Source organism: Tachypleus tridentatus, chromosome 8 (assembly GCF_004210375.1).
Source record: "Tachypleus tridentatus isolate NWPU-2018 chromosome 8, ASM421037v1, whole genome shotgun sequence".
Lineage (NCBI taxonomy): Eukaryota > Metazoa > Arthropoda > Merostomata > Xiphosura > Limulidae > Tachypleus > Tachypleus tridentatus.
Genome location: NC_134832.1, coordinates 103,705,743 through 103,725,675, shown reverse-complemented (window position 1 = coordinate 103,725,675; position 19,933 = coordinate 103,705,743). Strand labels below are relative to the sequence as shown.

The 19,933-nt window shown below is 33.1% G+C and overlaps 1 protein-coding gene across 1 annotated transcript in view; it reads right to left on the bottom strand.

The window, feature by feature from the left end:
* Nucleotides 1-7,061: 7,061 nt before the first annotated feature.
* Nucleotides 7,062-19,933, bottom strand: part of LOC143223104 (high affinity cationic amino acid transporter 1-like) — a 29,135-nt gene continuing 16,263 nt past the window's right edge. Inside the window, exons 4-6 of the mRNA XM_076450553.1 lie at nt 15,644-15,781; nt 11,270-12,506; nt 7,062-9,619 (exon numbers count right to left, since the gene is read on the bottom strand). Of these exons, the coding sequence (XP_076306668.1) occupies nt 9,501-9,619; nt 11,270-12,506; nt 15,644-15,781 (1,494 nt within the window). The 3' untranslated portion in view covers nt 7,062-9,500. The remainder of the gene's footprint in view (nt 9,620-11,269; nt 12,507-15,643; nt 15,782-19,933) is intronic.

The window sequence follows — 19,933 nt, the reverse complement described above, 5'->3', positions numbered from 1 at the left end:
GATAAACTTGACAAAACGATGAAACATTTCCAAGAGATATTTATTAGGTAAAGATAATGCAGGTTTAAAGAGAGATCTGAAATGAGGTATTTTAGAGTTGAATGTAAAAGAAAAACGGTTAATGTCACTCTGTAGTTGAATGCATTGAATATAAGAGAAAAGAAATTGTATGTGAAGCTTGACAAAAGACGCAAGTTTCTTAATGTGGTTTTTGATAACATGCGAATATAGTGAAGAAAAAAGAATGTTTTAAGAGTATACACAGAAGAGTTTAGAAGAAAAAAAAGGCCCAAAGTACTAGAATATTTTTAAACTGAAAAGTGAGCCACACATGATGGTAGTTTCATAATGTGAGAACACCAACAGCTGACTATGGGGAGAAGTTACATAAAATACCCACCGTTTTCTGGCTAACGAGTTTTAATAATTAGAACAAACATACTTGCCTTTACATATCTGACGAAAACAATTATTATGTGAGCTGTCAGGGAGGTCAAAATATCGCGTGAATTTCAATCAATAATTCAAACATATTATATTTAAAGAAAATTCTTGACTTCTTAAACTTACAAATATACGAAACAAAATAGAAATACGAAAAATAAAGTAGAAAGCACATAATAAATACAAATACATTAGCAGAAAACAAAGAGAATTAAAGTGGGTAATATAACTATCAAATTAGAAATGAAGAAACATTGTCATGATTGAAAAATACAAAGACGATAAACAATACATTTGATGAAAAAACGGACATGACGAAAATTATTGATACAAATTTAAACTTTGCAACATGAATAAAAGAAAATAATGTGGTTATCAAAGAGTTACAGTACAGTTCATTTGATGGTCTGTTCATTATGTGCCATAGTAGTTGAATACATTGTATTAAGTCGATTTTTAAGCATTAACACGTCATTTCAGATCGCGTTGTCACGTCCTATTAGGTTCAATCTGATATCCACGCATCCTGAAAATGCGTGTATTTTTCTTTGCAAAATGCTCCGTCCTAAAGCTTATTTATCCAAAGCACATCATTCCACCCTGCATACTTTACATACTCCATCTAGTGTACGAAAACAGAGAAAACTAGAACACCTTTCGATAGTCTAATCATACAGAAATTCATAGTTGAGGTTTCCAGCAACTTGCAAGTATATCTTGTTACAGGTTTCTTTTTGAACTGTCCTAGTGCTCCATATTCCAATGTTTTCCATTGTCATTAAAAAAAATTAATGTCACTATCTTTAAAATTTTAAACTCTTGGTCTCGACACATCTTTATATTTGAATGTAGAAATATTTTGCATTTGAAAAAGTTGTTGTATACACTTCCAAAAAGTAATTAATTTTGGGCACATCACGCTACCTACAAATGTAGTTCTGAAACATACCGTATACCTGTAATTATATATCGGCATTGATTGCCGTAAGATTAGCACATTTTAATATGACGTACTGAGCCCTTTGTACGAGGTCAGATATTAATCCTCATTATCGCAGTGTTAGCATCAGAGATAGGAAATTCATCAGATATGAAACAACACAGACAGAAGTGTAGAAATACTAAAAATTATTGATAAATTTGTCTCCATTGCTTTGTATGCTACGTTTATTGATCATTCGTGTTTTCTAATGTTTGGTAATAAAAAAGTATCGCTGGTTACTCTGGATGACAAATAATCATTATGAGATAAAACTAGGGCAGTCCGAAAGAAATTACTGCGATATGAGCAAAAAATATGGGATTGGGCAGGAAAAGATCCAATATTAATTAGTCTTAGATTTCATGTTAAGTACAAAAGATCTGCACTGCAAGACGGATAAAAATGCATTTAATTTCGAAGATGTGTTAGTCGTGGATTTGAGTATGGATTTTAAGGAAAACACAGATAGTCCTTGGGATAAATTATCTAAAATCACCTCAATAAAAAATGTTGGCTTCCTGGAATTTGAAAAGAAAATTAAAAAATCTGAATAATGTAACGAGAAAAGGAAGTCTTTGGAAGATCTAGAAGGGTTTATTACATTATCGAGATAAACACTACGCAGTTCTTTTAGAGTGAAAGGAAAGAGTGGTATACAATGGTGAAATCATCTGCTAGTTTGTAACAATATATTGTGGTCAGATTTGTTTGGTGCCCAATAAATGTCTATCTTTATCGGTTCTTGTATGATCAGTCTTGACACTTTATTTTTGCGCGTTTGATATAATGGTTACTAATAATCAGATGTGAAACATTGCTACAACATGATTGCGTTGCAGTAGCGTAGAAGAATCGTAAAAAAAACACAAGAAGTTCTGAAAAGAATTACATAAAGTGTTAAGTAACTGACTAGTCTTAAAAAGAATCACTATTTTGAAAAGTAACTGTTGAGACCTGTAAAGGACAGCTTAATGTAACAAGTAACTGAGTAGTGTAAAAAGAAACTTATCATGAAAAAGAAACTGGTTAATCCTGAAAAAAAAGCGTTGAAACAGTGAGTAAAAAAAGACGAGGTAATGGGAGTTTAAGATATAATCTCAACCAAAGTTAAATTAAAGAAAACGTTTAAATGAAGTTAGAAACATACGGATGTAAGAAATGAAGAAAATGGTATCTATCAGAAGCTAAAACAGTTCGGAAGATATCGATATTCAAAGGACGTTTAATAAGAAACCTTGACGACTTCTATCAGAAAGTCTGAATTCAAATTAATCACACTTGTTTCATTTACATGATTTACCATGTTACATAGTAACGGCACGGACGTGAAAGGAAACTTTTATAAAACTTTAACCATTAAGCATTGAAGTTTGTATTGCGCTTGGTTAATTCTGGAACAGTGGTATATTGAATTGCTAAATATGGTTGCTAAGTCTCTGTTTTGAGTTTCATTCTTTTCTTTCTAATGTTAAAGGTAACTCTAATCTTTCCAGATTTCAATTGATTGCTCTATCAATACTTGTCGAACTGTTTCAGTCTGTGGTGTATGATGTTAATCACACGTTTTATTAAAGTTGAAGTGTTATTTTAACTCAAGCAGACTGTGTTTTGATGTCCTTTTAATTAAATGCCATCTTAGAAGTATGTCATTTTTCTTAAACAATAGTGTTACAAAAGGTTTGTATGTTCTTTCAAAGATGGCGCCACTACGGTGATTACCTTCATAAATCTTGATGGAAACGTTTATTTTAACTGCTGACCCAGAAGAGGGCTAATTAAAGTGAATCACATGAAATGTTTCCTTTCTTACTGTTAAACGTTAATTTGAAAACTGATTTAGTATGAAAATATCTTAGGAATAAGGATTATAATAACTTACTCTTGATTATACAGGATGAGACAAATGTTATTTGCCCTAAAATTATTAACAACAGCTTATTACTTCGTCTCGTATTTGATTATATTAAGAATAAAGATTTAACTTTCCACACTATGAAAAAAGCAAACTGTTGTCAACTAGAGAACCTAAATAATTAGATTATCTATTTTTTTTGCTTCACCATAGATTAAAATAAAGCACATTGTTTATGAGTCAACGAGTCGGCAGGTCTTGAAAATAATATTAATTTTTTTTCTATTACGAAAGAATTTTATTTTTACAAATCAGGAATTAAAAACTCTTACTTACATAAATTACTATTTCATTTACGACAACGAACATTCTTATTATTGTTTGTTTTTTTGAATTTCGTGCAAAGCTACACGAGCGATATGTACGCTAGCCGTCCCTAATTTAGCAATGTAAGACTAGAGGGAAGGCAGCTAGTCATCACCACCCACCGCCAACTCTTGGGCTACTCTTTTACCAACGAATAGTGGGATTGACCGTCACGTTATAACGCCCCCACTTGTTGTATTTTTGTTAACAAAGAAAAAACTGAATAAAAGGGAAGAATACTGACATAAAACGAAAATGTATCCTCATTCATTCTGGTGTTTTTTTATGTGTGAAATCTACGTCTTATAGTCTCAGATCTATGTGCCGTTGTCTTTCTTTTACATATTGTGAGTTGCATCTTGTTTCAACGACCAGCAGTAATCAGCCATCATGTTGATGTTCCATCTTCCCTGATACCTCCTCTCCCTTTCCATAATGTCTTGGTGAAACCTTTTCCCTTGTTCTTTGCTGAAGGAACCTCAATTTTCAGAAAAATAGTTAATATGTAAGTGAAACAAATGAGTTTTCAGTCTCATATTATAACCCAACTCTTTGAATTTATAGAGCATATTATGGATAATATTTTTGTAATTTGAGTCCTTATTTCTAAAAATTTGTCAGTAACATCTTCAAAGGCAACCCACTTTTTTTTTCTTTTTTTTTTACTTTCCTCAATGTCCTTTCGAACTGTTTATCATAAATCGATTTTCTAATCCAAGGACCAACAAAAAATTTCTTAAGTTTCACTTCCGAAAGAGCTGGAAATTGACCACATAGATACTTGGAACAGTCGCCATCTTTGTATAAGATCTTTAAAAACTGCTTCATCAATCCCAGTTTTATGTGAACATTATTTGAGCCAACTAAACTTCCACGTTCAATGCTTTTCATTCCTGGTACATACTGGCCCTGTGTAGCTATTACTTCTTTATCTAGTGCTAATTTTGTGCTTCGCTGACCTAATCACACAGAAAATATGGAAACTTTGCATAACCGGATTGTTGACCCAACAATATACAAATATACCTTCACTAAACAGAGATTCCGGACTAGAGGCGAGTAACCTGTGGCTGCCATTGGTTGAATCTACAAGAAATCTCTCCTCCAATCAGAAAGTGATAATCCAACCAATCACAACACGCTCGTCACCATCCGCCAGGACACTATAAAAGACCGACAACACCTACACACATACTTTGAGTTTTGTCGGGGCGTTCCCGTTTTCCCCCCATATCCAAATCTCAGGCATTGGATCTCTAGATCCCAGCCAAGGCAATATCCTAGCCCGGCCCCGAATAGTGCAGTTTGAGTTGACTTTTCGTTTCGTCTCGTTCGTTGTTCGGACTACTAGCTCTGGCCTACTTCCATTTTGCCGCCTTTATCTCGGTCCACTTTTTCACCTGTAATTTTCATACTGCCTCACCTCACTCCATCACCTTAAACAAGTCAAATCAAAATACAGGAAAACTCCCACGTAAAAGTAAATAATCTTCCATGAGCGGGGACGAAGAGGAACTACAACGTTCCTGACCTCCCCTGTCGGGGAGAGAATTCATCAGATTTCTCTCTCTCTAGACTAAACCCCTGCCAAGTTAGTTTCGTACACACACTAACCTGAAGACGAAAGGCGGAAGACTTTCTAAACGCCGTTCAAGTTTCATCAATATACAAAGGTAATTTAAGTCTCCACAAAGTAACTAATCACGTTTTTTTTTGTATTTGATTTATAAAGAAGAATTTCGAGATTTTCTTAAAGTGAGCCAAATTAGCAATAGGAACAAATGCACATATATATTACCACTGTGAAGGAGAACATCTTTAAGCCATCTTTTTAAGGAACCAATGAACAATTACCACTCACTTGATTCATATTGTGCAGCTCCTAACATTCGTATTATTTTAGCAATATTGTTGCAATAAACCAGTGAACCAGTAAAATGATCTCCATAGAAAATGTAAGTTCTTAGTCCAAAGTCTGGACCCTAAAATCTTGAATAATCCTTTCGAATGTTCAATTCTCTAACCAAATCATTAAGTTTATCTTGTGTGATAAGTTGTGGTTCACTAGACGTTCCGGGTTGAAAAGAATCTTTATGATTATTTCTGTTTATATCAGATTCACAATTAGATGAAACTGTATCAAGAGTTACCGATAGAGTAGGTACAAATATATCAGGTCCATGAACAACAGATCTTATAGTAGATTGAAGGTTCGGATAAAACATTTCCTTTTTATTCGAGTTTTGTAGCTTTGCACGTTACATGAGCGAAAATAACAGTTATCTCCGTGGTTTCTAGGCTCAAGCAAGACTGTTCAAATTCCAAAAGGTAATGGCATTTTTTTCCATAAGTATATTGTCTGAACTCTTCGACACAAATGGTGAAAACTTTGTGTGGAGCCCATAATTTGCCTTGGTCCCCAAGTTTTATCCCAAAATAAACGTAATACGTTTACTTTTGACGAATTCTGTAATGTTTTGCCATTGTGTCTTTGCAAAACATTTACCACAAACATAACAGAAGGTGACTAGTTCATTTACACAACCTTTTGTTGCCACAGCAACGAATAACTAATATTACAAAGAAAACATGATGTCAAAGTGCACACACAAACAAATACTATCCATAAGTGATACGTCATGCAGCCTAGCCCTTGATATACTGGTTGTATATATCTCGTGGGTTCTAAAAAGACTGATAAGACTTTCACGTCGCGATTGGTCTAAAGAAATATATGCTTAGTGGTTGTCATCATTTTAAGCATAACAAAAAGTGACCCGATTTAAATGAAAATGATTCAGTTACACAAAAGTACTTATGACGTTTTGTGAAACATTTGTACGTGATGTAGAAAAAGTGGATATCATTTTCGAATTCGGCGTTCAGGAATTACAGTATAATGTAAAAATGTCAAGATAATAAAACCATCGCAGGCCTGTGTTATTTATTAGTTTTTATATAATATTTACATTGCTGTAAGGAAGTTTATCGACATTAAATAAATATTTTTATTTTTAACTCGATGCTGGCTCAGCAATTAGCCTGAAGGCTTATAATGCTAAAAACTGGTTTTCAGATACCCAAGGTGGGTGAAGTGCAGATAGTCTATTATGTAGTTTTATGCTTAACTTCAAATAAACTAACATTATCTGAGCTTCCTTAAAAAAATATTTATCTTAATTTTAATGTGTTATTTATGTTGGTAGTGAGATTATTTAAAGCAGCACACATGTTAATATACTTTTTTTTTTTAATCTGATCGAAATCATTATTTAGAGGAACAGAAAGATTTAGAGTAGTTATAACTTGGACGACTAATCCATAGAGTTGAAAATGTAAAACAAAATATAAAGTGAAAATATGAAAAGAGTAATCATTTGTTTGTTACTCTCGCTTTTAATGACATTTACACCAATAATCTTCCGAAATATTTCTCAAACCTGACTATATCAGGAGATTAATAGAGGTTAGGCCTACATTCACATAAAGCGTCAACAATACACGAGTATTTACAGAAGTAATTACGTATTTAAAAGTTCTCAAGACTTTCAAAGATATAAATACTATTTATGACACGTTAACCAACAATATTTAACAATATTAACAATAATAAGAAATTAGAAAATTGCTTATTTATTTATAAGCACATAAATACACTACTTACCCATTTTATACTTAAACTATTAGTGAAACAGATGAGTAAGTTATAACCTCTCACGGTTATACTGGTACATATCGAACACTTTTATTGATGCTTAGTCCTAGATTTAAAGAGGTGTGATAATAAAACATAACGGCTATAAGTTCATTGAAGCATACATGTTGTATCGATGAGATTTTCAGTTAGGGAAGGTACTAGAATTTCTAAATATCAACATAATAATTCACCCAAACAACGCTAGATCACAAACCAAACCCTTGTCTATCACCATCGTCAATGCATAAAAGATTCAGCCTATGCGCATCCTTGTGTATAAATTACCAATTAAATAATATAATAACAATAAAAATAATATCAAGGTAAATATATTGTACTTAAGGAGAGGACAACCTTGCTTTTGCAGAGAGATGTACATTATATTACTTGTTACAGAACATTTAATTGGATTGACAAGGAAGATATATTTTATTTATTTTATTATAGAACAATTTGTTCATGTTAACATAAAGATTTTTGTGTTATGGAAGACTTATTTAAAATAAAAATAACATAAATAAATAGTTCAGTCATTGTTGTACAGATTACTTTGTGTTACTTTAATTTAAAACTGTTTTATTTACTCCATTAGAGAACATTTTGCTCACACAAACAGGAAGATTGTTCTTTTACAAAATACTATTGATATAAAAATAGCATAAATAGTCAAATAGTTTGTTTATTTTTCATGTTACTCTAACAGAAGTTACGAGTGTTTTGTTTACTCTGTTGCAGGGCGCTTTATTTAATTTAACAGAAGCGTTAAGTTATTTACTCGTCTATAGACACTATTTATTGTTAAAAGACAGCAGTGTTGAGTGTATTGATGTGGGCTAATAATGTAGTGGTATAGAATATAAATATGTATGCATATATAACAAAGGATTCTTTTCTCTGAATTTATGTTTCTGTAACTTATGTTCCAAATAACAGTAAAACATTTTTATTTAAATAAATAAGATTTAAACAAGGTTTACAATGAAAAACATATTTATGTACACTCAAAATAAATACACATTTTTATGAATGTATGATGCTTAATCTCTGTTTGTGTCATTTGTTATAAAATATTTAGGTAATCCAAAGTTTACTTCAGTGTGATGTATATACTCTGAGATTAACAATATTGAAAACTTTAACTTGAAACAATATCACTATAAAATCTGATGTGTGCTATGTGACATTTAAGGGGTGTGTTAATGTATGGTCTAATTATTGAGAAGACGTCATACGTTGTATATGATGAAAACAGTCCATATATCATTTAAACTCAAAAGTATTTTATACACCAGTATCAAAGTATAATAACACAAACTATCTAAACATTTCATTGTTAACACATCAGTATCAATGTACTTGGCACAAAGTACGTTGTTTAGACATGTCATCGTTAACACATCATTATCACCGTACATAACACAAAACAAGTTGCTTAAATACGTCATTTTCAAAGCTGTTGGTTATGTATTCTAAATGCTCACAAAATATATCAATATACATTCATATACACCTCAGGAACACTATAATTCGAGTTGTGTAAGATTATTATTGCTAATTATTAATTACTGTTTGCTAATTGGTTTATCGGAAACACTTGATTTTCTCTTCTACTTTTGTCCAATCACAATTCCCCTCATCTGTCCACCAACCATGTGAGATTCAATTGAACAACGACATACAACCATTTACACTTCTAACGCACGTGAAGCTCAGTTCAATCATTAACCTTTATTATTTTAACACTTAAACGGCGGCCATAGTCATTTGATGCTGCTACCTACAACATTCTTGCTGTTTAAGGGTTAATACTATCATGGGAATAACCAACCACTACTTATATATCTAAACTGTTAATGTGACCTTTATAAATTATCAAAACATTCAGTTACTCTTGGTCATTTTCTTAGATTTCCGTTCCTACAAGTTATTATAAGTGTTGTGTTATGCTAACAGATCCAATACTGAATAACCCCTCAGGCTAGTATAATCGTTTATAAAATAGAAAGGATCCTTTTTAAATATCCATTCTATGTTAAAAATAATTATACTTGGGTGACTTTAACATTTAACCTATTAGGCATCAACAGTTCATTTGGTTGGTAACTTTGAAAACTGACTTTTGACCTTTTTATTTAAGACTACTCATTTAACATCTCCTCTTAGTTTCTTTCTGGATTTGCTACTTCTTCGTTCATCACATCTAGTAGCGCCACCTCACGTGAATCAAAGTTACTTTCGGTTGTATGCCAGACACCATAACTCACGTAGATGAGAATACCTGATAAGATAAGAGAAAGGAAAATTTTTGTAACAATTTTTGTAAAGGTATGAATCAGAGCTAGACACTTCAAAATTTGTAACAAGACTTTTGAAATATTACAGTTACACTCTGTTGAACAGCATTTGTGATTAGGTAGCAAACAAAATTCATGAAAAATAAGTTCTTTTTTATATAATTTTTATTGACTATGAATTGTTTTATTCGCAAAAAAATAATAATTCGTCTATAAATAGACTAACTGCTATTTAATAATGTGATTTATTCAAGTTACAAGTTCAGTAGCTGAACATTAATACGACAATGAGTAAGTCAATATTTATTATCCAATTGGACATTATTGAATCATTCAGGTATCTCCTTTGCCTTGCCACTGTTCATTTATTATTATTTCAGTAACCACTCTTGACATAATATTCACTGCATAGATACGTTAACCAAGATATAAGGATGTGCACCATAAGTGATCGATATGCACATACATACAACATTTATGAAGTATTTTTATCTCTTATTCATCACTAAACAGTGAATGTTTTCATCCACATGTACATATTCCAAATAACTGGTCATTTCTTAATATTGTTCAGTGTTATCCAATATACAACTACTGATTACAGGTGCATAATATTCTGTTTATTAACATTACCCATAATAATTCAATTATAAGTCTGAAGGATTATGACGCCCGAACACACTGGATTTTGATAAACCTGGTGGACAGAGCACAGATAGGTCATTGTATAACTTTATATAAAACAACGATAAAAACAAAACCCAAATATTTTTCTAAGTTAAAATTCAAAGAAAAAAGTCGAATAACTAAGTATTTGTCATAAATTTGCAAATATATTCACTGACTTTTGTTCTCAAATAAATAAATAAGTTAATAAATGGTAAGGGCTTACAAATTAGGAGATGGTTAACAGCTATTCACAGAAGCACAGACACTTCAACCATGTGATCGCGTTTTGTTTTTTTGTTTCCAAACACAAATATAGATCCACAAACTAGATATTTCATATACATAAGCAAATATACTTTTAAATGGTCATATAAATTCTCATTTATTTACTTTACTCTGAAAAATAGGGTTATGTTAATTAAGTAATAACTGACTCAGCGATTAAAGTTAATGATGTATGCTGCTTTGAGTGTTCATATATCTACATAAATGTATAAGTACTGTCTGTTGTATGTCTATGTAACTAACTACTTTGCAGAGTGTGACTGAATCTTCCTCAAAATGGAGTTTTATAGGTCCATGCAGGGTACCTACAAATTTTAAGTTTCGTATCTTGAATTTTATGGTTTCTATGGGTGTATTTACATTTTGTTATCACTACTTCATCCTCTTTGGGTGGACCTTTACCAAATTTTGCATGAATATTTGTAAGATCCAAATGGAGATAGATGCTTATTTGCGGCTACATGTTTTTGATTTCCAGTTTCTATGGACGTTTTTGCGATTTTTACATTTAAATATAAAAGCAGCAACTTTTCATGTCTTAAGATAACCTTTCATTAACCATGAGTTTACATAATTTACTTCCGGGGGATGGCCACACAAGCTAGTATCTTAATAACATTTAAATCTTCAGATTTTATCATATAATAAGGTTGAGTTAATGATAGCCAATAACCTCTTACCTATCAAAGTCCACACAGAAAAGGTTGCCCATGCTATATAGGGAAGACAGGTTATCAGATGGATAAAGATCCAGATCGCGCAGACAGGGAGAACAGGAACGCAAGGTGCGTCATTTTTCCATCGGGTACAAGGATGTGGTCGTTTAAGCAGCAACCACCCACACATAAGTATTCCCACGAAAATCACACTCACCACTACTTTCAACCACCACCAGTTTTCATGTGCTAGACTAAACGTATGCATCGTTAATAGCCCTAAGACAGTCATGATTATGAATGTCGTTGATAACAGGATAGAAAAATATGTGGTTGATTTCTGTGTTGGTTCTTGCTTCTGATAGCTCAAGGATGTCAGGTCGGATACAGAGGTGATGTAACTCTCGTTCACAAACTCTACGGATGTTGTCTTAGGCAGGAGAGCTCCGTATTCTCTTGATATTCCGCTCAACATCACGGATACCTCTTCACTTTTTTCATCAGATGGACCAACAGCCTTGTTTGCTGAAGATTCTTTACTTTCATTTTCTAGTGCATAAGACGCTGCAGGTAAATCTTCCGTGAAAGAGTTAAAATAAGACGAAGAAGTTTGAGTACTAGAGTTCACCTGATTCAAATATTGCTCAACGATGCCTCCTAGTGACAGAGTTAATGTAGACTCTTGAGATAACTCTCTCTGTTCTAAAGGAAGACACTCAGCAACTCCATAGTGTAGACAGAGCACAGAAACTGCAACAGAACAAAAGGCCACCAGAGTTCCCATGCCCAACATCTTTAATAAACTGCTAGAGTCACAGAAGAAAGCAATAAATGCAGATAGAAAAGATGACGTCAGACTTGCACACCAATTTGTACCAGTTATGTCATTGTTTCGCTTTAGGAAGGAGAAGAGGAAACCATCATTTGCCAAGTTGTGCAGAATACGAGACAAAGCGAACAAACAGGCCCATAAAGATGACATTAAACCACAGTTGGCTCCAATGATAACGAAGGCATTTATTCCACGGATTTTTCGAATGTTGAATGCTTGGAGAAGAGAACCCCTTTTTTCAAGAAGAGATGATGGAACTACCAACGTGATGGCTGATGCTGTAATGAAAGATGTTACAAGACCAATAAGAAAAGTCATATTAACAGCTCCAGGAAGAACGGTAGAACGGTTTTCCATTTCTCTCGTAGATGTCGCTATAATATCAAAGCCAATAAAAGCAAAGGAACACAAACTGGAACCCGTAAGGACCTAGAACAAAAACGAAACATGCAGCTTTATTAAATGGCCAAAGAAACTTATAATTAAATATTTATTCCTTTCTAATAATATAATTCAAATGTTTTGTAACCCATGCAAATTTAATGGCAAAATAAGACTATATATTTTCACTATTCTAAACCACTGACATTAATATTTTCCTCTCATAGTTTCTAATGGGCTACGGAATTCAAATCAGTTTAGTATTTATTGTTATATTATTCATTAAACACTATTAATGGACCAATTCCCCAAAAAAAAAAAACAACAAACGGTACTGCAATGTTTCGACCCGGTATGGTCAGAAGGTTAGGGCGCTCGACTCGTACTCTGAAGGTCGCGGGTTAGAATCCCCGTCACATCAAACATGCTCATTGTTTCAACCGTGGCAGCGTTATAATGTAAAAATCCATCTCATTATTCGTTGGTAAATGAGTAGATCAAGAGTTGGCGGTGGATGGTGATGACTAGCTGCCTTCCTTCCAGTTACACTGCTAAATTAGGGACGGCTAGCGTAGGTAGCCCTCGTGTAGCTTTGTGCGATATTCAAACAAACAAACAAACTTTCATGAAGGCGCAAAAAATAAAATTGTTAAATATTTCATTCATTTATCATTTTTTAATGCATTGAAAATAGTTTATCTCTCTCTTTTTTTTTTCAAGCGACGTCTCGACGAACATTGTAGTTGGGTGGTTACAAAGTTTTACAATTTTTACAAGAAGTGCATCCACAGTTAAAAGATTAATCTTGATGGAAGTAGTTAGGCTTAACTACAAACTTTAATGGGACACATAGATTAAAGTTTCATTAAATATAAATTATAATGCTTAATTAAAATGACAAATTAATTTTATTTGAAACACTAAATCACTAACTATAAATGAAGATTGCTAGAAATTAATGTAATAAAAAATACAACTGAAGGTGAACGGGTAAGCTTCGGTGAAAGTTATTAAAGAAGTATTTTGCAGAGAAAAATTAAGTGCAAAATATCTGTTATATCATAAGAATGTAAACTAATTACCAGCTGAGGTGATAATAAAAATCCGCAAACTTAATTTATTTTGCTTTGGAAAAATATTTGTTAATAATTTCAGGATAGAAAATTGATGTATAAACAATATTTGAAAATATGTAGATTGTATTACTTCATTAATATAATAAGGAAAGTGCAAATCATATATTCACATGCGATTACAACTTAATATTAATTATACCACGTGTTAGGTGATCGGAACAATCTGTAGTAGTTATAACTAACTTATAAAGCACCTAATATTAAATTAAGTTGTGATTTTCTGTTATAGAACCTGAAACAACGCCAGAAGACAAGTTCATCCATAGTAAATCAGTTATGAGTTGACAGAAACAACATTGTCACAGAATTAATCTTATTGTATATACAAGTTTAAACAGTGTGTCGATTTTCTGAGTATATTCTATTCAATTTTGAATAAAATACATTATGTAACAGGCGGTCTCTAACTTTCTGTTTTTGTGTTTACACAACACTGTCATGTTAACAAACTAGGGAAATGATAACGCTCAGGATTTCAAATAACTGTTACACAAAATACGAATAAAAATACCAAATTCTTGCAATATTTTAGCATGACATTTTCTGTACACTTAGAGAAAACGTAAAAAACTTGAAGTTATTGCTTTAAAGAAACTAAGATATATCTCCTAAGTATTATTTAATTACAGTCTAAATGATTCCACTAGAACATATTCTATTGAAAGATACTCCATGATCTATATTAGTTTTCACTTAAAGATAACTATGGTATATGTTCACTTTCACTAAACATAGGCCCGGCATGGCCTAGCGCGTAAGGCGTGCGACTCGTAATCCGAGGGTCGCGGGTTCGCGCCCGCGTCGCGCTAAACATGCTCGCCCTCCCAGCCGTGGGGGTGTATAATGTGACGGTCAATCCCACTATTCGTTGGTAAAAGAGTAGTCCAAGAGTTGGCGGTGGGTGGTGATGACTAGCTGCCTTCCCTCTAGTCTTACACTGCTAAATTAGGGACGGCTAGCACAGATAGCCCTCGAGTAGCTTTGTGCGAAATTCCAAAACAAACAAACAAACACTAAACATAACTCACGTGTTACATATTCAGTTTCACTGAAAGAGAACTCACGTGATTTATGTTCGACTTCTTTGAGAACAAAATCTTTTACAGATGTTCAGTTTTACCAAAAGATAATTCTGTTTCAGTATTTCTTCAACGGAGTCAAAACTTCTGTTTTTTTTTTTCATGGAAAAATAGATCGAACAACTAGATTATCTCTACTGTGTGTGTGTGTTTTCGTATAGCAAAGCCACAAAGGGCTATCTACTGAGACCACCGAGGGGAATCGAACCCCTGATTTTAGCGTTGTAAATCCGAAGACATACCGCTGTACTAGCGGGGACATTATCTCTACTTTTAGAAGTTAGACAAGTTCATTATTAAATACGCCCCGGTTCGTTAATTTTATTTTTAATGTTATAATTTTTGCACTAAAGAAATAGATAAGTAAGCTGTTCTTCGAAGATTTCTTATAAATATCCAGACATACATGTACGTGTCTTGAAGTTATTAGAATGAAGCTGTGTTTGTAAATATATAATATAAAATTAAACCTCGATGGCATAGTTTTCAAAGAATTCAAATATATCAGCATGCTCGCCCTTTCAACCGTGGGGGCGTTATAATGTGACGGTCAATCCCACTATTCGTTGGTAAAAGAGTAGCCTAAGAGTTGGCGGTGGGTGATGATGACTAGCTGCCTTTTCTCTAGTTTTACACTACTAAATTAGGGACGGCTAGTGCAGATAGCCCTCATGTAGCTTTGTACGAAATTGAAAATAAACCAAACCTAAGATATCAGTCAGTGATTAGGTCCCCCCGCTAGTACAGCGCTAAGTCTACGGATTTACAACGCTAAAATCAGGGGTTCGACGCCCCTCGGTGGGCTCAGCAGATAGCCTGATGTGGCTTTGCAATACGAAAACACACACACGTACAGTCAGTGATTAACTCGTGGATATATGTTATAATTGAGTTCAGCTTTCTAACACTAAAAGAGAAAAGACATTTAAATAGTAATGGCATCATAAACACAAAAATAATTTTTACTCACCCCACTTACACCATGTGGGAAGAAACCAGTCCCTGCAGTCCAATTCTTAGAGTCCATGTTAAATAACCCCACCAGAACAATACCAACAAGAATCAGAAGATCCACAAATATCAGAACGTTGTTGATGGTGCAAGAAAACTACAAGAGAAAAAGAGCTACTTATAAGAAACTCTGAGTTTTACAAAATTTTGATTAATTATTTTGGCAGCTAATACTTCTTGTGTAAAATAAAAATGTCCCCTGATGATCTCAGACTTACAATGTTAAAATTTGTTGTTCGGTTCCTTGCAATAGACAAATAGTCTATTATGTAACTTTAAAAACAATTAATCACAATGTTTTATCCATGTTTGCAATAAATTTAACAATGAGCAGACTACCTTACGTATTCCAATTTTAATGTATGCATATTTATAATATAATTATAATTTACACAATTTGTCGTGTCAGCAACTCCAGAGAACTCATCAGAAGTTATAGTGTAATATTATAAGTCTCCTGACGTAAGATGTAATTCACAATGACACCGAAATAAATAAATTGGAAAAGTTTAGATTTTGGTTTCTTTTTATTATAATGTTACTTGTGTTTCTTCGACTAAGGAGCAAAAACACCTGAACTGTATATTAAAGCAGTATGTGCAATTATAAGCTTAAGGATGATATATATGAACACGTGACATTTTTACTCGTCAACATTCAACATCACATATTACTCTTCAGATATAACTGAAACTGTTTACAAGTTGACAAAACACTTCAATTTCAACTAATATTGTAATTTAAAATAAATGTCATCCGAACTAATACTGTGATTCCATTTTCTTCCTAACCCTGAAATTTCCTATCATATTCCAAAAATGAATCACAGAGGATCCAGTGCTCTAATCAAGTTCCTCCATTATCCCCAATTACTTCTATAGCTACCCCAAGGGGATCCATACTTAAAAACAAATCATTCAGGAGACCCACCTTTGGTACTTGAGCATGTTTGCCAGGTTTGCTTCTCTGAGCTAGATATTGAGGCTATTCACACATTTTTTTGTCCCGGCAACCTTGGAATTCTGGAGATATTCAGGAATGCAAATTTCAATGTCACGTTCGGGTTCAGCGTTCTAAAAAACTTATTTCTAGGTTCCTATCATGGTTGAGTTACCTTACCAGCATATTTTATCCCCACTTGATACCCTCTTGGTATGGGAACTGAGCATGACAGTTAAAAATATCCCCAAATCATCCCAAGTCCATATGAAAAAATTTGTTTTGCCAGCTGTAAAACAGTGGAGTAGTTCGTGGACAAGCAAACAAATTCACGAGCACACAGTTCGAATTCAAATAAGATGTTCATAATTCGACAATAAAGAGGCAAAGTTTTTTAATTAGATGGTATAAGTAATTTTATTTCGAGATCACTCAGCTGGTTCTGTGATAAGAAATTGTATTGTATACTTTATCTTCGCTTTGCTTTTCGAATTTCTCTGTGGGGGTCAGTGGAAAAGGTTATGGATTTACAACTTTAAAAAGCAGGAATCGATTTCTTGCAGTTGACAGCATGTAGGTACCCATTGTGTAGCTTTACACTAAGAAGACAACATTAACAGTTTTTGGAGATGCTTTCAGTTGGGGATTACAACAAATATTTGAACAGTGCACTTCACAGACTGTCGGAGTTTTTCTTAGTGCTAGAAATGTAAATAGGTCTTTCAGATTTTTGTGGAATTCTTCTTAAATTTCCTTTCGTATACGCTCTTAAAGCAATCTTATTTTAAGCTGTCAACAATGATTCTTCATTATTATGTAGGTATTCTACTATAAACCATAAGAAGAGCAAGTAACAATATCTTAGAATCTGTTTTACTTTTACACATATCCATGTTTTACTTTTACACATATCCATGTTTTACTTTTACACATATCCATCTTACCACAATTTAAAAGTAAAAAAATCACTACACCTTCTACATCAGCACCGTTCCCTTTCTTCAGTTATAGATTTTGCTTAACTAATGGTGAACAATGCTGATTGAAAGTTCTTGAAAGGTATTTTTTACAACCTTTTTTTTTTTTTTATACAAAGAAGAACGAATTGTTGTCTCTTCCTATTTTTTCCTTCAGGTTCTCCACTTTTTCTCCTGATTCTTACACATCCACTTGACTTTCTAGGGCTGTCAACTCCTCTGATACGTATGAGAGTCCTTCTTCCGAGTGTCTGCTGTAGTCTATATTTTTAGGTCTATTCTATTTTCATAGAGCACCAGAAATATAGAAGCATGCAAGAAAGCCAAGATGTAAACAATGGTATCCGTACAACTACTTCATATAACGTTTGTTTGCTTCACTCCTATTGGCAAGATAGTATAATAGCCTAAAAATTCGCAGTAACATGTTTCATCATAGATGATTATCAATAACGTGTTCGAACTTAATTAACACACTTTGCCAAGATTAATTAATTGATTCAATCGTTCATTTTCAAGGACAGTCGCCTAGTGATGGGATCAAGCATTTCTTTTGAGCAACAAGGACGTGAAAACTTATAAAGCACAGTATGTCGATCACCCCTGGAAAGAAAGTCTTCCAAATACATCCAACTTGAACATGTTGGCGTATTCTGTAGTTATTTTATATAAACCGAAATGTTCTTCTGTGTAAAACACCACAACTGCTGTGTTTATGAGATAGTAAACTACAAAATCTCGTAGGTCCACTTAAATGAATGAACCTGTGCCAGTAAGACCGGAAATATAGGTATTGCATCTTATTGGATGAAATTTTAACAATTAACTTCATTGTATAACAACAGTTGATGATGAAGTTTAATTAAGGATTGATGAGAGAATTATGATTGATAATTTTAAATTATCAAAGTTTGGTATATCCTTTTCTCCTCAAATTATGCTTTGTTACTTTTCATAAACTTTATTTAGCTTATTACGTAAGTTACACTTTTACAATAATCTGTCCTAAAATGATTTTATCGTACCTAATGTTTCGTTTTTATAAACATCAAATGAGGCAGTTGCATTATTATTCTAGAGGCGACTGTTGTTTTTTATGATATAGTACACAGTTAACGTACTATGGCACAGGTTTTGTTTCTATATTGTCTCCTGTTGGGACAGCTGTAAGTCTACGGATATACAATGCTACAATCAGCGGTTTGATTCCCATCGGTAGACACAACAGATAGCCCGATGTGGCTTTGCTATAAGAAAACACACACACACTACTATATTTAATTTGTATCACATACAATTTACAATTATCGGCTTTATAAGTTGATTTTTTCTGCTAAATTTTAAAGGATCTATGTAAATAGATATGATTGAATGTTATTCTTATGTTTCTATAGATATTTTTCACAAATCTCTATCTACAACTTGCTTGCCCTCCGCTATTACAGCAGTAAGTCTTCGAATTTACAACGTTAAAATCAAGGATTCGTTTCTTCTCGGTGTGCTCAGCATATAACATGATGTGGCTTTGCTATAAGGAAACACACAACTTGCTTGTTGCTGGTATGGAACTTTATGCATAAAACTTTCTAGTTTTAGAGTATAAATTAGGAAAGAACTTTATGGGTAAATCAAAGCATCTGGAATGATTGATTTGTATAGACGTGTAACACCTTAATACCTTAACAACTGATGTAACGTTCATAACTGATGTAGTGTTTTAACCAAGACTTTAATACATTTCTAACCAACACAGCAAGCTCAGGCACTGCTTGAAAGGTCTTTTCAGCAGCAGGATGCACCACAAAGTGTTCATACAGTCCAGATGTTGTCACATTTCTTTTTGTCGGAAACCCACATTAATGGATCAGTAAAGAAATATTTATAAGTAAATATTATCAACATTATTCTTATGCACTTCAACCTTCACATAACACAAGAAAGCCATCGAATATTTAGTGCAGACTGAATACAAGTTTTTACAATTTTGTTTCTTAAAGGAAAACCATTTGCTTGACTACTCTACTTATCGTATGTATGTTGCTGCAATGACCTTTACTAATTTACGTACATATAATAAAAGTTTCATGAATGTTTTAGGATATAAAAACTAAAATTATATTATTGTGTCATATGGCATGAATAATAATAATGTAACTTGTAACTATAATAAGCATGATCTAGACAGGTTATGCACCTTTGCTTAGCAGTCTCAGGTGATAAATCTAATCATGTTTGTGAATGTCTGACATGATTTTTATGTGAATTTAAATATACACTTTATAAAGTGATTTAATGTAAAAGGATAATATGACTTTTCTTACAGACCATACCTT